Source organism: Schistocerca americana, chromosome 8 (assembly GCF_021461395.2).
Source record: "Schistocerca americana isolate TAMUIC-IGC-003095 chromosome 8, iqSchAmer2.1, whole genome shotgun sequence".
Taxonomy (NCBI): Eukaryota; Metazoa; Arthropoda; class Insecta; order Orthoptera; family Acrididae; genus Schistocerca; species Schistocerca americana.
The window spans coordinates 54,729,579-54,749,623 of record NC_060126.1 but is presented as its reverse complement, the minus strand read 5'-3'; the positions used below and the strand labels follow the sequence as shown (position 1 = coordinate 54,749,623).

General features: G+C 39.4%; 1 protein-coding gene across 1 annotated transcript in view; it reads left to right on the top strand.

The window, feature by feature from the left end:
- The window catches only part of LOC124545222 (fatty acyl-CoA reductase 1-like), a 152,370-nt gene extending 136,343 nt beyond the window's left edge, over window positions 1–16,027 (top strand). The window contains exons 8-9 of the mRNA XM_047124094.1: window positions 8,580–8,837; window positions 15,591–16,027. Of these exons, the coding sequence (XP_046980050.1) occupies window positions 8,580–8,837; window positions 15,591–15,810 (478 nt within the window). The 3' untranslated portion in view covers window positions 15,811–16,027. The remainder of the gene's footprint in view (window positions 1–8,579; window positions 8,838–15,590) is intronic.
- The last annotated feature ends 4,018 nt before the right edge of the window (window positions 16,028–20,045 follow it).

The window sequence follows — 20,045 nt, the reverse complement described above, 5'->3', positions numbered from 1 at the left end:
TTCTGACTCCGATTCCAGGTTGTCGTCATCGCTTTTATGGAAGACACGTGATGACAGAGATTTGAGCATTGGTTGCTTCTGGGCTGGGTGGCGGTGCGAAGTGGCATCTGTTTGTGTTGGTCGGCTTTCTATACACTCTGGGACCTAGAGTGTCATCAAATCTTCTGTATACCAGCACATCTGGGAACGAGGGATCGATCTCACTCTCAACCTCCAAGGTATTTGATGTAGTGGTGAATCTCATTTAAGAAATTGTGGAACGCATCGAGTTCTTCTTCGCTATGTGGCCATATAGCAAATGTATCAACCAGATAGCTGAGGCAACAAGAAGACTCCAAGGGAGCACTACTTAATGCCTGTTGATCAAAAAGTTCCATAAGAATGTCAGCTGCAACTGACGATATGGGTGAGTCCATAGCAAGGCCGTCAGCCTGGTCATAGAACTGACCAGGAGGAAACAGCTCGAACGAAGACATAATTTAATTAAGTCACAAACATCTGGAGCAACTTTCTCCCTTATGACCTCCATTGTATCCGATACTCGGATGTTAGTAATGAAAATATCAAATCGAACCTAATAAAAATGTCACCTGCAGATATCTTCAGTGTGCGTATAATTTCTAAAAAATGTTTCGAATCTTTGACAATAGCATTTGTTTTACCAACTAGACGTCTCACTTTGCCAGATAAATGACGTGCTACAAAATAAGTTGGCCAGTTAATCCCACTACGATAGGCCTCAAAGGAACCGATTCTTTATGTATCTTGGGGAGTCCACTCATTCTGGGTGACACGACATAGGTATTCGAGGTGTTACATTCTTTGCAATACGGCTGTCCAATCTGGAGTCTGATATCAGGTTTTGACTTTCCGAATGATTCTGTTCGTCGGATCGGCTTTCAACTTGCGATACACAGGATCAGCGGGTATTTGTTCCATCTTCCTGTGATAATCCACAGCGTCCAAAACAGCGGTAACATTCCCCTTATCCGATTTCGTTACAAAGATGCTTTCGTTTCTCATGAGATCAATGACAGTTTCCCCTTCCTGCGTCTATATTTTGCCTTTGAGAGATTACGATTTCCATAGAACTCTCGACACATTGTGTCTTACTTCTTCGGTCTGCACTTTCGGAAGGCGAAACAAGGGTGCTTCGACGGCATTTACGATTTCTTCAACAGGTATTCTCTTCGGTGTAGTTGCGAAATTCAGACCTTCGCCAGAAGTTAAACAGGAGCTTCATGGAGTACTTCTGACGAGGGATTCACCACTACTCGTTTCGGGTCCACAGTGGCGTCTTCCTTGCGCACTTTAACCGCTAGCTTCTCGAACTTCTCTTTTTGTTTCATAGCACTGAAATCCGAAAACCTTGCTGAATGATCAAACGTTAATCAGTCCGCTTTATCCCAGTCCTGGGGTGAGAGAGCTGCCGCCAGTGAAAAGACAGATCAGTTAAAACGGAGCCAGCATAATTCAAGTCTCTGAGTAATTGCTGGATTCTTTCACGAAGAAGTACTTGTCTCGCCCTTCGGTAAATCCTCCTGGCTTTCACTGTCGGCACTATCACGACACCGGGAGAGAAAGGCCAGATCGCTTAGTAATTTACCTCTTCTTCTGTGGAGGTTTTCCAGTCTTCTGCTGGTGGTAGAAACCTCTTGCTCATACAAGCGTTCTATGTAAGTCTACAGGCTTTCGTAGCCATTGTTACTAAAGTTAAAAAACTTCTGGGTTGTTACGCTGCGTCATCTCAACCAATAACCATTATCTAACGTACGTGTGGAATAGTGCCTTTCTATCCAATAACAATGGGCTACCAATAGTATCCACAAGAGTTTAGCCAATAACGCCCCTTCTTCTGCATCAGCGCGGGAATATTAGCCTGTGACGATGGACCACCAATGGTGGCCACAAGAATTTTAACCACCAGCCACAAACTCGGTGAAACTCCCCTTTACAAGTGAACGCGACACTGACAGTCTTCTAGCTATAGTGAGCCCCGAAATACCCTGTAGGAAATCCCAGCAGAGGGGTCGAAACGTCGATTATTTTAGAAAGAAATATGACGCTTCCTAACAACACAGAAGATTTTAAATTTAGTGGCACTGGCCACGAAAGCCTGCAGACTTACATATATCTCTCTCTTGTTTTCAAAGCTACTACTTTGAAAATATATCCGTTGCTTCCTCTGAGACAGTAGCTTCCAATAATGTTCAGTTCAGTTTTGTAATTAGTATACGTTATAAGTGGTGTTTTGTTGTACTGAGCACTGGTGGGTCAGTACGACCCTAATCTAAATTTCTTCCTGTTTTCTGAATGTAACATTTATGGAAATAAAATGATGAGTGTTACAATGAACCACTGTAATGTATGTGTCCATATTAGTTCTTCATAATTATCCAATATATCAGGTGGAAATTACTTGAGGTCTTTATGACCCCCAGCAAAACTTCGTGAAATAAAAAAAAAAGTCCTGATGCTAAGAGGGATATCAATGAAGATCCAAGATGTTTGTAACTGGCGGAAATAATGTTGTCTTGAGAAAACTTGCTACAGATTCCAGGCCATGCGGGTCGCAGTTGCACCGCCCCTGCCCCCACTGCTGCCGCTGCCACCACCACTGCCGGTACCAAGAAGTAATGTCGGTCTGCTGATGATATACTACTCTGAGTACATGTATTACTCATATTGACAAGATGATATATTGTTAACGGAATGGATTAACTCCACGTTTCACATATGTTTTCACTTGTTACGGCTGGGGAGAAAGAAATAAAATAATCTGCACGTGACGGTGTACATGGAACATACGCAGCAGTGTGGTTCATCACTCAATGAGCGCTGATATAGTGGCTGCTGTCATTGGTAGCCGTTGGGTGGCTAACCGCTCTCTCCACTCACATGTGCTGATTGATTCAAGGGCTCGCTGCTTCTCGAGAGATAGCACCAACTGATTCTAACACGCTCTTTCACCGTGGGCTGATATATCACCTGACAAGCTGACCAGATGCGTAATGAGATATTCGTATCACACATCAACAGCAGAAAGATTTATTACGTGCACAACTCATATCATGGGTTGGAAGACTAGCGTGATGAGCAGAAGCCATCCAGCTACGCTGACTTCTGCAACACGCCTCTCCAAATAGGAGTAAGAATACATTTATTTACGGATATTATTTTCAGATGTGTACATGCTTTCATTCCAACGAAACACTATAAGCCTTGTTTCACTCCAACGAGCCTGTAGATACTTTCCTGGCAGTATGTTTCAGACAGCATAGGAACCATTGCATTAATACCCACAAAAACGCTATTAAACAATACTTCACCCTGATGATCTGCAGATGAGTATGTTTATGCGAAGACAATGCAATTTTGGAGGGAATCTGTTCCATTTCGTATAACCAGCGGTGACAGCAGGGGTGGTTATGGGGCAACTGATCGGTATCTGTAGTCTCTCAATGACATTATTTCTGTCTCTCAGGTAACTCATGGATTTTTGTAGAACTCATACCATGACCACTAAACAGATGATACGTCCATTCTACTTTCATGCAATCTCCTCCATTAACTGAAGGAATGGGGACGTGTTGTTACTTAATATCAAACTATGACTTACATATGTAGGGAAATGATCAAGAAAGCCGTGTGATTATGCACGACTTGTCTGTTGTCCACTGTGGAGAACTGGCTTAAATGTATACAAGCGTCAGTGATTTTGATGGATAATGTTGTAATTTTATTTTAGGTTTAGCACATTAGAGAATACCCAAAAAAAACTATTTATAAACCGCGACTTGATGCGGCAATGATGTGTATTGCATAGAAAAATATCTGATCCTGGTATCACATTAACCATCTGTAACAAACTAATTATAATTCTTACCTACACTGACCACTATTAAGGTATTGTGATTGCAGTGTCAGAATTTAGACTTGGCAGACAGTACTTCCCCTTTTTTCACATAGGGTTAAAAACAATGTTTTATTGCACTCCGCACACAATACTGTTGTAACTATTAGCTGTATCATCTATTAACAGGTGCTTCATGAAGTAGTAATAGCGCACCTGCAACAACTTTTACACTCCACTAAGTTGTATTAGACTGCATTGCATGAAAGAAAAATACACACACTTCCATTAGTAAGCATACCAGCTATAATGTACCACCCAAGTAATCTTTCAGACACTTTGTGGATTCCTTCTATATTGATGGGGGAAACATGTTAGGATAAGCAATAAAAACAGATATATTCTTGTACATTTGCACGGAGGATACAGGAAAATGTGGGAAATATGTAAAATATAGAAGATTTTGTAATAATATTGAAAATCTTGAAAAAACACGTTAAAATTTTAATTCATGGAAAAAATGAGGAACGTCTGGGATACAAGAAGTTTGTATTTACTACAGGAGAGATGCTGTACATTGATTTAAATGCAGAAAAACTCGTAGTTTTAGTGGTGTTTATTATATGTGCAAGGTACTTCACACACACACATACAAGACAGGCATGTGTTTTGGATATTCTGTATAGCTTAAGATGAATTAGAAATCCTGTTTTGGAATTAGCAAGATATGCTGCTTAATTATATGTATATGGCCAAAGTACTTGGGTATTTTTTGTTAAGGTGAAACACCACACATAGATATTCTATATAGATACACCTAACATCCAGAGAGTTTAATACTGCATAAGACTACACTGCAATCTTGACACCTCCTTTGAACTACTGCTAATAATATCATCTAGCATGATTGGTTGTGGTTACTCGGATCGTATTAAGCGTTTATACTCCAGTCCCTCTCTCGACGTATAGCATGAGAGTATGCATTTTTCAAACTAACAAGCAGCATTGTGTGCAATGTGCCCAGAAAATTGTAGTACACCTCTAGTGGTTGGAAGGCAGTGTCATAAAAGTGCCCTGCCTAAAGATGAACATAGTATTCCATTTATAACCACTGTGTTTGATACCACTCAAATAAGAAATGGTAATAAAGTGCCACACACAAATCCAATGAAGAGAAACATAGACGCAATTGTAACGTTATACTGACATGCTAAACAGTCGATCACTGCAAGAGAGGTACAATAAGTTGGAGAGAGTTTTCCTCTTGGGCGTATTGAACAGAGTATATTACTTTCTCCAACATTATAGATTTAGACAGAGGCCTTTCTGTTTCTTCTTTCTGTTTTTAACAAATTTTTTTCCATACCAGTGGAACAAGGAACTGGATCAAACATTACATGTACTTTGCACCACACATCAAATAGCATGTGGGAAAAATGACACTAAACACTTACATATCTCATAGATCTGTGTGTAGTAATGCTAAGCTAGGCACACCTCGAGCAATAAGCTAGGCACACCTCGAGCATTAACACAAAACATGTTATTGTACATTGTGGAGGGCTATTTGCACAGATTTAGTGATCTCCTGCCTATATAATATTGAGGAAGGAAAAGTGACTGTTTTCATGTGATCTAATCTCTCATTTTCTTCCTACAACCTCTGTGTGATAATTATGTTAGTGATGACAGAGGAATTATCACACCATCCACCATCATCCCAGAAAAGCTGCCGCTGCTGTTAGACACTCTATTGAGAGAATTGTTCCACACACTTAATCTCTAGTCGACTCCATAGGTGGCTATGTTGCTCAGATGCGAAGTGACAGATGACGGTCATGAGAGTGACAGCATCTCAGGTGGTTGTCAACTGGTGGCAAAGAGCTATCTGTCCAATCTACCATGTTCTGTTGTAGCTCTTGGGGGCTGTAGTGCACCCACTCACTCTCTACAATTGTAGAAGTGGGGCCCACTAACTGGCATGTACATTGATCAGCATAATAAAAACTTCATAACCTTCCTACCCTACAGTGAACTATAGTGTAAAAGTGGATTATGTAGTCAAGGCCTCGTTCAACAGTGCATATTTTCACTCGCATTCATATTCAAATCATAACACTGATGTCTGCAGCTCATCGTCTAGTGGCTAGTGTTGTTGCCTCTGGATCATGGGGTCCCAGGATCGATTCCCAGCGGGGTTGGGGATTTTGTCTGTCCAGGGACTGGGGGTTTGTGTTGTCCTCATCATTTCATCATCATCATCATTTGTGACTAAAATGGACTGTGTAAAATTTGGAGTTTGTATGGGTGCCAATGACCGCACAGTTGAGTGCCCAAAAACTGAGCATCGTCATCATCATAATACCGATGTTCTGTGTACTCTTTATGAGTACAACATGGCTGTAGAAATGTTCCTAATTCTCGATTTATTTCCATACACACAGTAATATCATGCTATCTGACTTCTCTCTGGTGAGCTGGTAGTGCATCACCCATTGTTTCGTTTAACATACACCTAATCACATGGTCCACACATATCTATCCATGTAAAGTAATAATTTTCTCACCATAGTAGGTTGTCAACTGTTTAAATATGTAAATTGTTTAAATGATGTACTACATTACTTGTTACTTACTTATTTATCATCTCAAAAAGAGTGGATATTTTTTAGAAAAGTGAGTAAAATTGTAAGAAATAGCCCCAGTATTGTATATAGTGATGGAGGACGACTTATATGATAGGGTGCTTGAAGAAATGTCATTGGGCACAGTAACCTGCTACAAACTGCAGAAAATGTAATTATTTAAGAAGCTGCTAGGCATAGGCCAGGTGTGCAGATGGGCAGCATACAACCCTGTCCAATGATGTACAGTACACAAGACAGCCTGATGGTTGGACTGTTGTAGGATAATCAGCATTTTTGGGAAATAAATAATTATGGTTGCTCATTGAATAATGACAATAAAAGTGGTATGCTATTAATTACAGTAACTGGACAATAGATTATTATTAATGAAAGTTATAAAGACAAAAGGGTCTTAGTAGAGAATAATGGACCCCTAGTCCCAGGATGATACTATGAGAACATTGATACATTGCCTTGAAGGATAAATGTTTGAGGACATTTGTCAAGGAGGGCATTGAACCTTTCTAGAGGTCTGGCACCACTGCCGCTTTGACCCGTGAACTTTGGCAGATACAGCGACGATGGAGGCAGTGCTAATTCCTCTACCAACCCCCTACTCACAATAGGTATCAACCATGTAATTAATGCAGAGTGCAGCTATCCTATCAACGATCTTGCCGCAGTGGTAACACTGGTTCCCGTTAGATCACTGAACTTAAGCGCTGACGGACTGGGCTAGCACTTGGATGGGTGAACATCGGGTCTGCCGAGCACTGTTAGCAAGCGGGGTGCACTCAGCCCTTGTGAGGCAAACTGAGGAGCTACTTGATTGAGAAGTAGTGGCTCCACTCTCGGAAAATGACGTACGGCTGGGAGAGTGGTGTTCTGATCACATGCCCCTCCATATCCGCATCCAGTGACACCTGTGGGCTGAGGATGACACGGCGGCCGGTCGGTAGCGTTGGGCCTTCATGGCCTGTTCGGGAGGAGTTTTTTTTTTGTTTTTTTTTTTGCTGTTATCCTGTGAACCAAAAATCCATAGTTGCATTTGAATTACTGGACAGTATGTGTCTTACACACAGAAGACAGAAATGGGAACAAAGCAAGCTTTCATATTGTACCTATCGGAAGAACATGGTATTATCAAGAAAATACACAGAATACAAGGGAGGTCAACAGTTTCCCGGAAATTGTATTATCAGAAGAAAGTAAATGTACTATTTTAACTTTTACTAAGAACAATTTTAGTTTTTAACGTTATGAATCAACAGAAGGGCCACACACAAAAGGTATGTAATTTCCAACTTGGATCTACAGTTGAATTACCAGTAGGCAGGAAGATTTTAATTCAGCAGAGAACTTGTCACCTCCACCAAAAGTAGTCATACGTCTTTTTTTAATTTTTTTTAGTTAATGTGAACTTTTAATTCTTAGAATGATTATTTCTCTTTTTAATTATAGTAAAGATTCGAAATTAATCTCTGAATGATAAATAAGTTTATATATTTATTTCTATTTATTATTTTATGAGTAACTTTGAGATCCCTAAGAGTGCTGAAGTGTTAAAGAAGAGATTTTGCTTTTAATTATTTTGGGATAACCAACGAATACAAGGACTTAACAGGTGGCTTGACGATTTAAGTAAGAAGCTTATAAGGCAAAAGAACATGTTGATAGAGCCAGCACACTAGAGAAGGCCATAGGTGGTGAGCACAGATTTGGGCTACAGTGGGAAGATGGAAGGAATTCGAAATAGTTAAAATATATCTCAAAGCTCAAGTCTGGAAATAGAAAGCTCATGCGATCGAATCTTTGATGGATATTTTAGTCTGTTTTTAACCTAGCTCTTATCTGTCAGTGATTTGAAGATTCACATTCCACATTAAGCTGTGGATCCCATCTTCCTGGTAGCACAAGTGCGGTACTTTAGGGAGACGCAAGTCGCCTAAGCGCAATCCACTACTAAGACTTCCATCAGGTCGCTGAGATACGTGAGATTACCACCATTATCTTATACATGGAATTTTAAATGTCTGCGCATCCAGATAAAATTGACTACAGCTCAGAAATCTACTCTGATAATTGCTTCGCTTTTTCAGCCTGGTGCACATAAAGAATCGTTTACATTCGGCCAAGAACATGTTGCGATATTACGTGGTACACGAATGGACATTTATCAACAAAAATATTACGTCTCTGCATGCATCTATGGCTCCTGAGGATCAAGAAGTCTTTTATTTTAATATTGATGAAATTGATCAGTATGACTATTGTAAAAAGGCGCTTATTGGAGCGAAGCTGTACCTTCTTAATGAGGGCCTCGATAATATACCCAGTGATTTGAGATACATGAGGAGGTATGTATTTTATATTAATTTTAAATCTTATAGTACAATTTTAGGAGTGTTAGATTTTTTTCTGATGGTTCTAGTCAGATTAGCCGCATTTGCTTTCCTCTAGAATCGTAAATCTTTTAAAACGCTCACATTTACATGTATTTTAAGCTACATGTCTCCTTATGACTATCACATGAAGTCAAAATTATAGTGTTGTGTCGCTGTAATGAGTTGCACACACACACACACACACACACACACACACACACACACACACACACACACACACAACCATATATACATACGTTTACAAATGCACCATATATCATAAGAGCAGCATGAAAGAAAATGTTGTGCATGTGGAGTGAGTAACTAACGATGACGACAGTTAGAGTGTGTACTTAAAGTAAAGCTGATTTGCAACCTCTTAGTGACGCTACTAGCGCTACTATTATGGGAATGATGCGAAATTTGAATAGAGATCGTCATTCAGTTGTAGAATTATACCTGCCAACTTTCATTCTTGGCATTGCGACTTTTTTTCCGTCAGTGTATAAAAAATTACAAAAATCTTATTTCAATGCGTCCTCATTGCAAGCCCAAAATGTTAACAGTATTAGGCGACTTCACTTTTAAGAGTGTGGGTACCAGCTTGGCGTTTTTGTTCTTAACCACAAACGACTGTTTCCAAGAGGAATAATAATGTTTTGGCAGTACGATCTGTCACTGGGACCCTTGCACCAGGGGTGAGGTGAGCTGCTGATACGTTTCATCACTGATTAATGACATGAAAGCTAGGGTGTGCAGTCGAAATTCCACTGAATGGGAAGAAATAGTAGGAGCTAGCATCAGCTTCTGCGGTGCTGGCGAAGCTGCCTAGTCACCTACCACAGCTGTGTGGAGCATTGCGCTGTCACTCGTCCATGTCGGGGAGCAGCTTGTTGACAAAGAGCCGTCAGGTATCAGACCCTTTCCACATGACACTGTGTATCGTGATATAGGCAACAGCGCCCTGAATGAAGTCTGTCGTAGTCGGGCAATCACTGGCGCTTCATCGTCAACGTATCGACGTCGAAGGGCGAAGGCGTTTGTGACCCTCCCATTCAGTGTTAACCCTCCTTCTACCAGGATATTTTTGTTTCCCCGAATACCAATGTGGTCATATAGCCACTAACCATTTTACACCGGATATATCGGTTGTATTTTAATGGACTAACATAAAAACATATATTCTAATTTTTCAATATAACATTCATCATTCTACTTTCATCAGTAATACATTCAATGAATAAAAATAAATTTATAATGGGGTCATATTGACTCCAGAGGTACTCAGTGCCAAAAATACGGAATTAATCTTAACGTGCTGTAAATATAAAACTGAGCTAAACATCATTAGATATAACTGACTCAGGGAGAAAGTCATAAGTTATGAAAATAATAGTTTTTAAAAGAAGCGAGATATGTACTTCCGATGTGCTTGTGGGGTCATTTGGTCCTCTGTGGTACTAGAAGGGTTTTAAATGTTGCAATCGATGCTGAGGGGTAACAGTAACATCGGCATACTTAAGTCTCTCGCTAGATGCCTACGATCTGGACGACTGCGAACTTTGGTGAGTCTTTAGGATGTAAAAGGAAGATGATGTATCAGAAGCATGTCAATTGAAGTGCCGCGTTCGATGCAACAGTAGCAATCATTTCAATGAAGTTAAGCGGAGTTGTCCATGGCTGGTCCTTGGATGGGTGACTGACCGCATATGCTGTATGCTATTGGAAATTTTTCCTTTAGCTTTCCAGCAGGGAGACAAGAGAGATGATGGTGCAGTGCTCCCAATTACCAGTCTTTGTCCAGTGTCCTGGGTTAAAATCCGAACCTCTTCACAGTGTCTCATGGAGTGAGGACATGCAGCTCTGTTGACTGCGATACCCCCATTGACAGTGGACGTTAATGTTGGCTGCCCCTTGGTGCTTACAGACACCTACATTAAACAGTTAAACACATAACGAAAGTATTTCATGAAGGAGAGGTGCGTACGCGTGCGTAGGATAGTAAACACGTTTCCAATGCAGGTGGTTGAACCTGCCCTATGAGGTCTAGCAGACTATCATTCCGTACGACTTTACTTACATTAATAAAAGTCATCACCTGGCTGTTGCTCGCAGTTGCGAATAACTATTTCACTTAAATTTCGTTAGTGAAAGTGTGACGGGTGTCAGCAGCAACGTCAAAACATTTATCAATCTTAAGAACTTCACTAAGAGCAGGATCGGATGGGGCTCATGCTTTAACTCTGAGTTCACTTTCGTGGGGGGCTAGGTGCACAACCACATCACGAATTATCGATTCTTTGCAGAAAACGTTGCAGATTCAAGAAATGTGAAGTTGCACTGGTGTGCGAGAACCTGAACTCAGCAGCCCACGCTACATAAGTCTGTCCATGTTGTTTATGAGATTGATTAAACTGTTGCCTACTTGCAACAAGGTGTATCGGATAACCACAGTATTTGGTTAACAGAGCACATAGTTCACTGAAAGACAAATCAATATATTTCGAGTGTGTTCATCACTTTTGTTCCATTACGTACAAAAGACTGCTACAAGAAAAGAGTAAAGTACTTTCTTGCTCGCCACATCCGATATTAGTTCAAAACGTAGGAGTCTGGGAGTCGCTACTACTGTAGGGTTATTGAAGTTCATTGTCGATGGAAAATCTAATTTTGACATTATCCTTTTTGAACAGGTTGGAAATCATACAGGAAAGTGGGCCTATATATGGTATGTAGATATATGTATATGGTATATGGGCCTATACCTACTATTTTTAATGTAGGATGCAATGTAGATATATGTATATGGTATATGGGCCTATACCTACTATTTTTAATGTAGGATGCAATCTAGACCCATGTGCACAATACCAGAAACGGCAATAAAACTAAGCAGCAGCAGTAAAGAAAAGGATATCTGCGACATATTAGAGACGAATTTATAATATATCCAACTTGGTTAATAGTTTGATTTAAATAATTTTTAGAAGCATACTTTTGGCTGGTTGCTATTTCGAATTTTAAAACTGCAGACTGTACTACAGCCACTACTCTCATAATGTCTGTTTCCCACAGGATTACGTAACTCCATACTGCAGGGTGCTACCAGTGCTCACAGCAACTAAATCAAACTGAGTGACGTAGCTTCCTCTCTCCAGAGAGCTGCTGCATATCGTCTTATAATTAACATGTATCTGGTGTTGAACTGTTACTGGTATTTGCTAGTTTATATTGGTAATTTTTCGAAGAAAGTACTTACCGACACCTGCACATGTTTATTCATGTTTATCATACATTAAATCTGGTACCAATTATGTTGTACAAACACTTCACGCTATCAAAGCTATGAGAATTTCAAATGGTACGAATAGATATGTTCAGTTAGTGCTAAAGCAAATCTCACTGGGGAACTGCACCTTGTTCACAAAATGGAGAAAAATGTGCAGGCTTGTTCTCGAACTACTATACTGACAACGAAAAACTAAACATCAGTATTTCCTTATTTTTGGAAAGCCAAAACTGACAGCTAATACCTTAAAAAACTTGTTATAAAATGCGAAGTAGCAATATTGAGAATTTTCGGTGATTAAACTGCAAATGTTTCTGAGGTTTCTACATATCAGTTTCACAGAGACTGTAGAAGGCATCTGTTCAATTAGAAATTGAGGTTACAACTAGAAGTAAAACCCATACAGCCTCGAATTCACAGAACTGTGTCCTACTATAGACAAATTTGTGACCCATCAAAAAAATAATCAGAATTCAGGTTGAGAAAAGAAAGTTCTTTGAACGGCACAGGTGAGAAATGAAAGTTCTTTGAACGGCACAGGTGAGAAATGAAAGTTCTTTAAGCAGCACACACTTCCATTAATACCGGAACGGTAAATTACAGGCACAAAAATACCACACCCAACGCAGGTCAACATTAAAGTACTTTCTAAGATACCAGCACTAATGAATGTGTTTTAGCAATGCGACCTAAGCCAACTGCTGTGCGGTGGGAATGTAAACCGCACATAAGGGCCAAATGTACAACTCTGAATAAAAAAAGTTTTGTGGAATCACGCTTAGAATCTCTTGGTTACATCAGCGTTGTGAAATTCATTTAAAGAATGGAAAATATGTCATGTTCAGTTTAGGAAATACTATCTTTGATATAAAATATTATATGAGCATTACCACACAAATCAGTTATTGGGAAAAGGTTGTGTTTCGCAACTCACGTTCACGTACGGTATGTACAACAGAAATTGTGTTAATGCCTTTAAATATAAAATAAATTATCAGGGGATCAGAAATGAAAAGGATTACTTTAAATCAACGTAATATAACTGAATCAAAAGTCAAGTGAACAGAGAGCTACATGATCTCTTAGCAATGCACAGACACATTGAAGAAGTTGGATACGTGATCATGGTATGAACAAAGTTCCATACGCAACAAGAAGAAAAGCATTTTATTAGTTACACTGTGCTAAAGAGTGTCAAGAGTTAAGTCTACTACGCTTCACATTAAATGACAAGTCGATTTCTATCCCAGGCTTCGTAGCTGTTCACAGCACAAGACAAAGAATTTGAAACAGCATGCGAAAGTAATTCCACTCGCGGTATGCAGAGCTGCATTAATACCCAAATGAGTAAAAATTTAGCCTTCTAATGCAATTACCTCACGATTTTTAAACGAAATAACTTTGCAGATATGAAATGCCTACGAGAAACCTCAGCAACACAAGCTATGTCGCCAAGCAGCAAACACAGCTATCGGCTCCATTCGAACCAACACTGCATTACAAGGCAAACTCATGACAGGCCATAAGCTTCAAAGACAGTACCACCTAACCTTACTGTTGGTACACTATACTAACTTTTTCATACATCAGCAATAACTGACAAGTGAAATAAATTAAATAAATAATTCAATACTGAAAGTAGCTTTTTAACAGGCATTTACAGCATAACGGATCATACTTCTCATTTTCAATGTTAAGTGGAATATGAATAAAACACGGGTTCAAATGGATCTGAGCACTATGGGACTTAACATCTGAAGTCATCAGTCCCCTACAAGTTAGAACTACTTAAACCTCACTAACCTAAGGACATCACACACATCCATGCCCGAGGGAGGATTCGAACCTGCGACCGTAGCTGTCGCGCGGTTCCGGACTGCAGCGCCTAGAAACGCTTAGCCACCGCGGCCAGCGAAACATGACTAAACATAGACGTGGGTTAAAGAGAAAATTAGCCTCTACCAAGCACTTTCTCTGTAGTTTTGCATGAAATAGATTTAGATGTATAAAAATAGGTGCGTTACGTTGAAGAGTAGCCCGAAATTGTTGATCCAAGACTAAAAACCCGCTTATTTATTCAAGTTAATAATACAGCAATTACCAATTTCTTACCCACAGTTGTCTTTGACGATCCAGAACGCTGGTGCTGTGGAGTGGATCTTGTGCTGTGTGAGTGTTCATTATCTAGAAGTAACGAACAGATGGAAAGTATGGTTTCTGTTGACTTCAATGCATCCAATTTTCCGAAGAAAAATCATTTGCTCTGTTCGTTCAGAGCACTGGCAGCTGGTGACCACGTAAATATCGTAGAGCACACTCTGCTACTCGTATTTTCTGCTACGTTTGTCACACAATCAGGCCCATATGTTTCTTTACGGACTGCATGTAAAGTATTGTGCAAGCTTAGAGTATGAGGTGTTTTGAAGAAAAGGCTGACATATCGGTGCCATACCCCAGTGGATAAGTGCAGTGGCTAACAGTTTTTCAGGTTGGATTCAATTCCCACTGCTCCGATTTCCTTTCTTTTTTTTTCATTTTATTATCTTCCTCGCAATATTGAACTATTAGTGACAAAGTTTAAGACTTAAATTGTCACAGACGTGATCTCAGCATTCCGTGCTGAGACCGGCTTATAAATGAAATCTAAAAGTTTTTTTTTTTATAATTGAGAGCAAAACGATATCTCACTTCGTTATCGAGTTATTTATTTTTATCTTTGGTATCCAGTTGTGTATTACGCGCTCACTTCTGTCCCTGTACTTTGGGAATCATGTGGTCATAACAATCGTCATATATCATAAACGGCTCGGTATATTGGAACGAGGTTTTTTGCAAACGATAGAGCGCAAAGAGCTACATATGTCATATTATAAATACTTTAAACGTTTTTATTCACTGATATTGAAAGTAAGTCATCCACGGCAGTGATACAGTGGACATGTCGAGGTACTTAAATATGTCAACAGTGATTAATCTCTCTAAAGTTTTTCGCAATGGAGTATCAGGAATTTTCGAATGGCAGTTCACGTAAGGAGTACCAAAGACCAGCTGTCAAGCACACTCACTGAAAATTCATTGTCTCTGGTTCCACTCCCATTGCTACCATTGTTTTGGGTTTCCTAATTTCATTTCATTCCCCATAAATTTAACGATTAATTACAAATTTATATCAACGGAAATAGTCCAAGTTATGTAACTTAAATTAATATATTCAATTGAATTAGGAATACAACATTTGTAAAGCAAATCGCCATAGGTCACCACACTGCAGATCACACCGGACCAGAGGATGGTATATTGGAACTGTGTTAATCTTATTGTTGTTGTTGTGTTTTACAGATGTGGTAACTGTGTTCTTTTTACCCCCTGTAATTATATTTTCAGTGTAATTAGTATCTAGCAACTACAGTTTCTAATTAAAATAACACTCTTTCTAGGATGTACTTGTTGCACGTAATAGTGCGGACACTTTTCTATGGCCTGCTACTCTGGCTACTCTACTCGTGGTCAGAACCAGCACTGGAGATGGTTGAAACTGCAATGGAATATTTGTCTTCTCTGTTACATGGAGCTCCAGTTATTAGAGCACTCACAGACCACGTTCCTGTCTCTTCTACTGTGTTGCCAAGTGATGAGGTTAACGTGACAAACAACTGACACCCCTGCTGTCAGTTTCGTTGAAATAACCAGCTTAGATTTTACACTAGTAACTAGCTCCAATAAGATTTCCTCATTCCCAAATCATTTATGAAGGAGAAATTTTGTTAACAAAAACAAGGCTGTAAAAAGAAAACTGCAAACTTTCAGTTGTTCATCATATCTTTGTATAATGATTGTTAACAAGTACAAGCAATAACAATATTTTTGGTAGTAATTCCTTACATGTCTGTCATCTTGTTATTGTATCATTGCTTTATTGTGGAAAAGAGAAGAGTACATATTCCATCTGTATAAGCGCTAGTAAAAATTGCATGTGGTATTGAATAATAGAATATTTAAGTTCAAAATATGAATTTAAGACTTTGAAATTACTCAAAAACTCTAAGTGTCTAATTAGTTTAATTGAATATACACTGGTTTATGAGGTAAGTCACATTGTGTGGTTAAATACAATAAATTAATGGCGTCATGGCGTATTCTGCAAAATAGTGATAACAAATACAGGTCTATACCACATTAAATAAATAACAATTTGCATAAAATACATAGCAAGTATGCATTAACAGTACATTATCAGTGTATGGTGCATCAGTAGAAGACCATCTGCAGTGCACTAATAAATAAATGATAGAGAAAAAAATCAACACACAACACCTTGCTAAAAGTACTAAATCTAATTCAAGAATCATTACCACTTCTAGCATAGGATGGGAGTATTTATTTATTTTATTTATGCTGCGTATAACTTTGTGCATAGTGGTAAGGAGAGGTGGGATACGGAGTCATGTGGCGACTGTCCTCATAGGAAAGCCAAATAGGAGCAGAAATGGTCAGGCAACAAATTGACACTGTAAACAGAAGATTCATTTAACTTGCATTTATCCAAGTCGACAAAGACTCATTACAATTAATGCAGCACGTAATAGAGTCCAGCTCTCAATGTGGAAAAGTAAGAGGCTCTCTAAACAGAACACAGACAACGGTGTCACAGCAGCAACTAGACAGTGTCTATGTAGCATCATATTGCGAAGAGTTCTCCAACTGCGTGTGGGAGTATCTCGCTGCTTGCCAGCTATCCTTTATTGTGGTGGGAGAGGGCGCTGATGGTACAGAGCCACTGGAGTTGTGGCTCAGCAGGTGTGCTCAAATTGGATCCGCTGAGTGCTGTATGACCACAGTCGCAGTCTGATATTAGCAATTCAGTTGCCAACTTATATAGCCCATGGGGTGGTATCGACATATAGTATGATAATTTATTTTCTTATTTAACTTGATCTGAATGTGCCATCAGGCCCTCTGTTACAACCAATGGGGTTTCACACATACAGCACAAGTATTCGTCATAGCTACCTAGGAAACAACAACTTTTATATAATAGATGGTATTAAATGAATGTCAATAGTGACAGTGTGGGTAAGTATCTACTGACTTATGAACTTATAAAGTTAATACTTGCAGTATTTGTGCTAGTACTGCTGCTACTACTACTAGCGATAATACTAATAACAATAACAATAATAATGACAGTAATAATAACAACTATAATAATAATAATGCCAATAATAACAGTAATAGTGATAGTGGCTGGTACAAAAATTATTTGAAGGTGTACAAAATGAATGTTGTCTAATATAACGATTTGTGAGGAAAAGAAATTTAAGGAGACTGCACCGTTTAAAAATACTGTGAAATGAGGAAGGTCTGGTGGAAAGAAAAATGTACAAGGGTAGCTAGAACATACAGGAACAAATGTATACATTACTGTTCTCTTAGGAGGTATGATATTAACTGTCTCCTGAACATGGAGATGTTATTCACTAATATACTGCAGGGGATTATTGAAGACTGGTGTTTTTGCTACTTAGGAGCACTTTAAGAAAGAGGCTGAATAGACCAGACAAGCACTTTATTTACTACAAATTAAAAAATTCTAATACTTGGGAGTAGGACTCGCGCACTGAGGGATCTGAACAAACTTGATTACGTATACAGACGGTTCATCCATTCCCCCAATCCAAATTTTCGAGAATTTTTCCTGTTACCGATACCGATAATGACAAGATACCAAAAAATGGGATGTAAGTGGCCATATCTTTTGAGCGAATTGATGTAGAAGCTTACATTTTTTACACTGCCAGAGTACTATAGACCTTGGCATGAGAGATAAATTTCAACTTGATACGTCTACCAGTTTCTGTGACAAAGGGATCTTAACAGTTGGACAGACAGATTGAGAGATGGACAGACAACTAAGTGATCTTATAAGAATCCCGTTTTTACCGACTGAGGTATGGTGCAGGGAAAAAGGGTGATGGTGGAGACGTGAGACCTACATGTAGCCCTCCACACTCGACTTACCTGGCAGCCATCTGTGAAGACACAATTGAGGTCAGTTGTTGTCATGAGGCATCTTCGGGCCATGACTGAGGTAGACGTTGGTTGGTGCAGTCTCTCATGTATGTAGGACCTACAGCACCTTATCAAGAAAAACCTCAGCATTTGAGCGCCATATCCCGATAAAGCGAGAGTGAATACAAGCTGCTGACAATCACGAATGGAGCACTGAGCAAAGGAGGTGGGGTGTTACTGTTCCCTGTGTCATCCTCGCCAATGGCCCCTCCAGGTCACTGCCTGCTAACCGACATACATGCGTTCCGAATATGCCCACATGCAGGAGATAGGAGCAGCCCAACAGGAAGCACCCAGCATAACACTTGCAGGTTTCAACCAGCCAGAAAAGCTCTCAGAGATCACGATATGCATGCAGTATAAAAATATATGTTACATGATTCTCTAAATACCGGGAATATTTCCAGTAATGATGTGTTATTAACACACCTTGACCACACCCACCAGCAATAGTAAGATTCTCACTCTACTCAGCTGTATGAAAGTGCAACTTGGGTATTACCCTTCCTTTTTATCCATCTGTGGACCTATGTGGCAGTTGCAGGAATGCTGAATGTCCACTCGTCCACCACAATTCATGCCTCTGAGTGCATGAAAGGGTTACTTTCGCTGTTAGCATTATGTTAGTACAGGTTACTTGATGCATAAGCACTTGGAAGAAGAAGTAGTCTGCAAACACTTTGCACGGGAAACATTTCATTTGATGCTTCATTACATATCCAATGGCATTAAAAGATTAAATGCCATCATTATCATCCTTTCAGAATAAGGATATTATTCGTAGACCTGCAAATATTTAAAGACGATGTAAACAGTTTTGTGCTAAAACAAGCAGTTGCTGTTCTTGTAGATGGCAACAAGTCATCACAGAGGTATCTCATGCAGTAGGACACGATGCAGCACTCCACAACATGCTGGAGGAACCGCAGAAGACAAAATCTTTTTTGTCACAATATCACCACCATCAACGTTAGGGATGGATGGATGGCAGCTACTTATTGCAAGAAACACTCTGTTGTATTTGTGTAGATACGCAGTTTACATTAAGGTAATGGGAGACGAGAAAGTTACCAACTTTTCTAGCTGTGGATCGTGTTACAATAATTACCATGCGAGCTCAAGATTTTCCACCACAGAAAAAACTGTAGTAATGGTTCAGTACTCCTGAAGATCAATGTTTGACAATATTCAGTTTAAGAGTAATGATGTGATGGTGTGTGGAGTCAAAAATTTCCTCATAAAATAACTATTCTTTTAGTTATTTTCTCCTGTAAACTGTTATTTCAGGTAAAAAAATTGTATCCTAGATAGATGATGATCTGGTAGCTGGTACACACTGTACGCATCTGGTGGTACAACGCAGTTTCAAGGCTCAATAGTAGGCACATAATGTCCCATTATGGCTCACACACAATCTGTCCAAAAGCATCTATGGTACACTTCAATAAGTAACATACCCATCCCTATTTCTAGCATCCATTACATTGCTGCATGGTTTGCATATCACTCATCCAATGCTATAAATTGGATGAATGCTATAAACATTCATATAATGATGCATCATAACGGTTAAACTACAGTCCACTTATGCAACGAAAGCATTGTGTGATTATCATTCATGCATATGTCTCATAGCTTTGAACACTAGAAAATAACAATGAAACCAAACTAGGAGCTATATCTCAGCAGTTCCCTGTAATGCTAAGACACAACACACATCAAGTGTAGTTCACATGAGGCAGTACGTGTGTATGACTGCTGCCAAATTTAGCACATTTGAGGCATTGACATGGGAAATGTAGTAAGTCAAAAAATAGTAATTT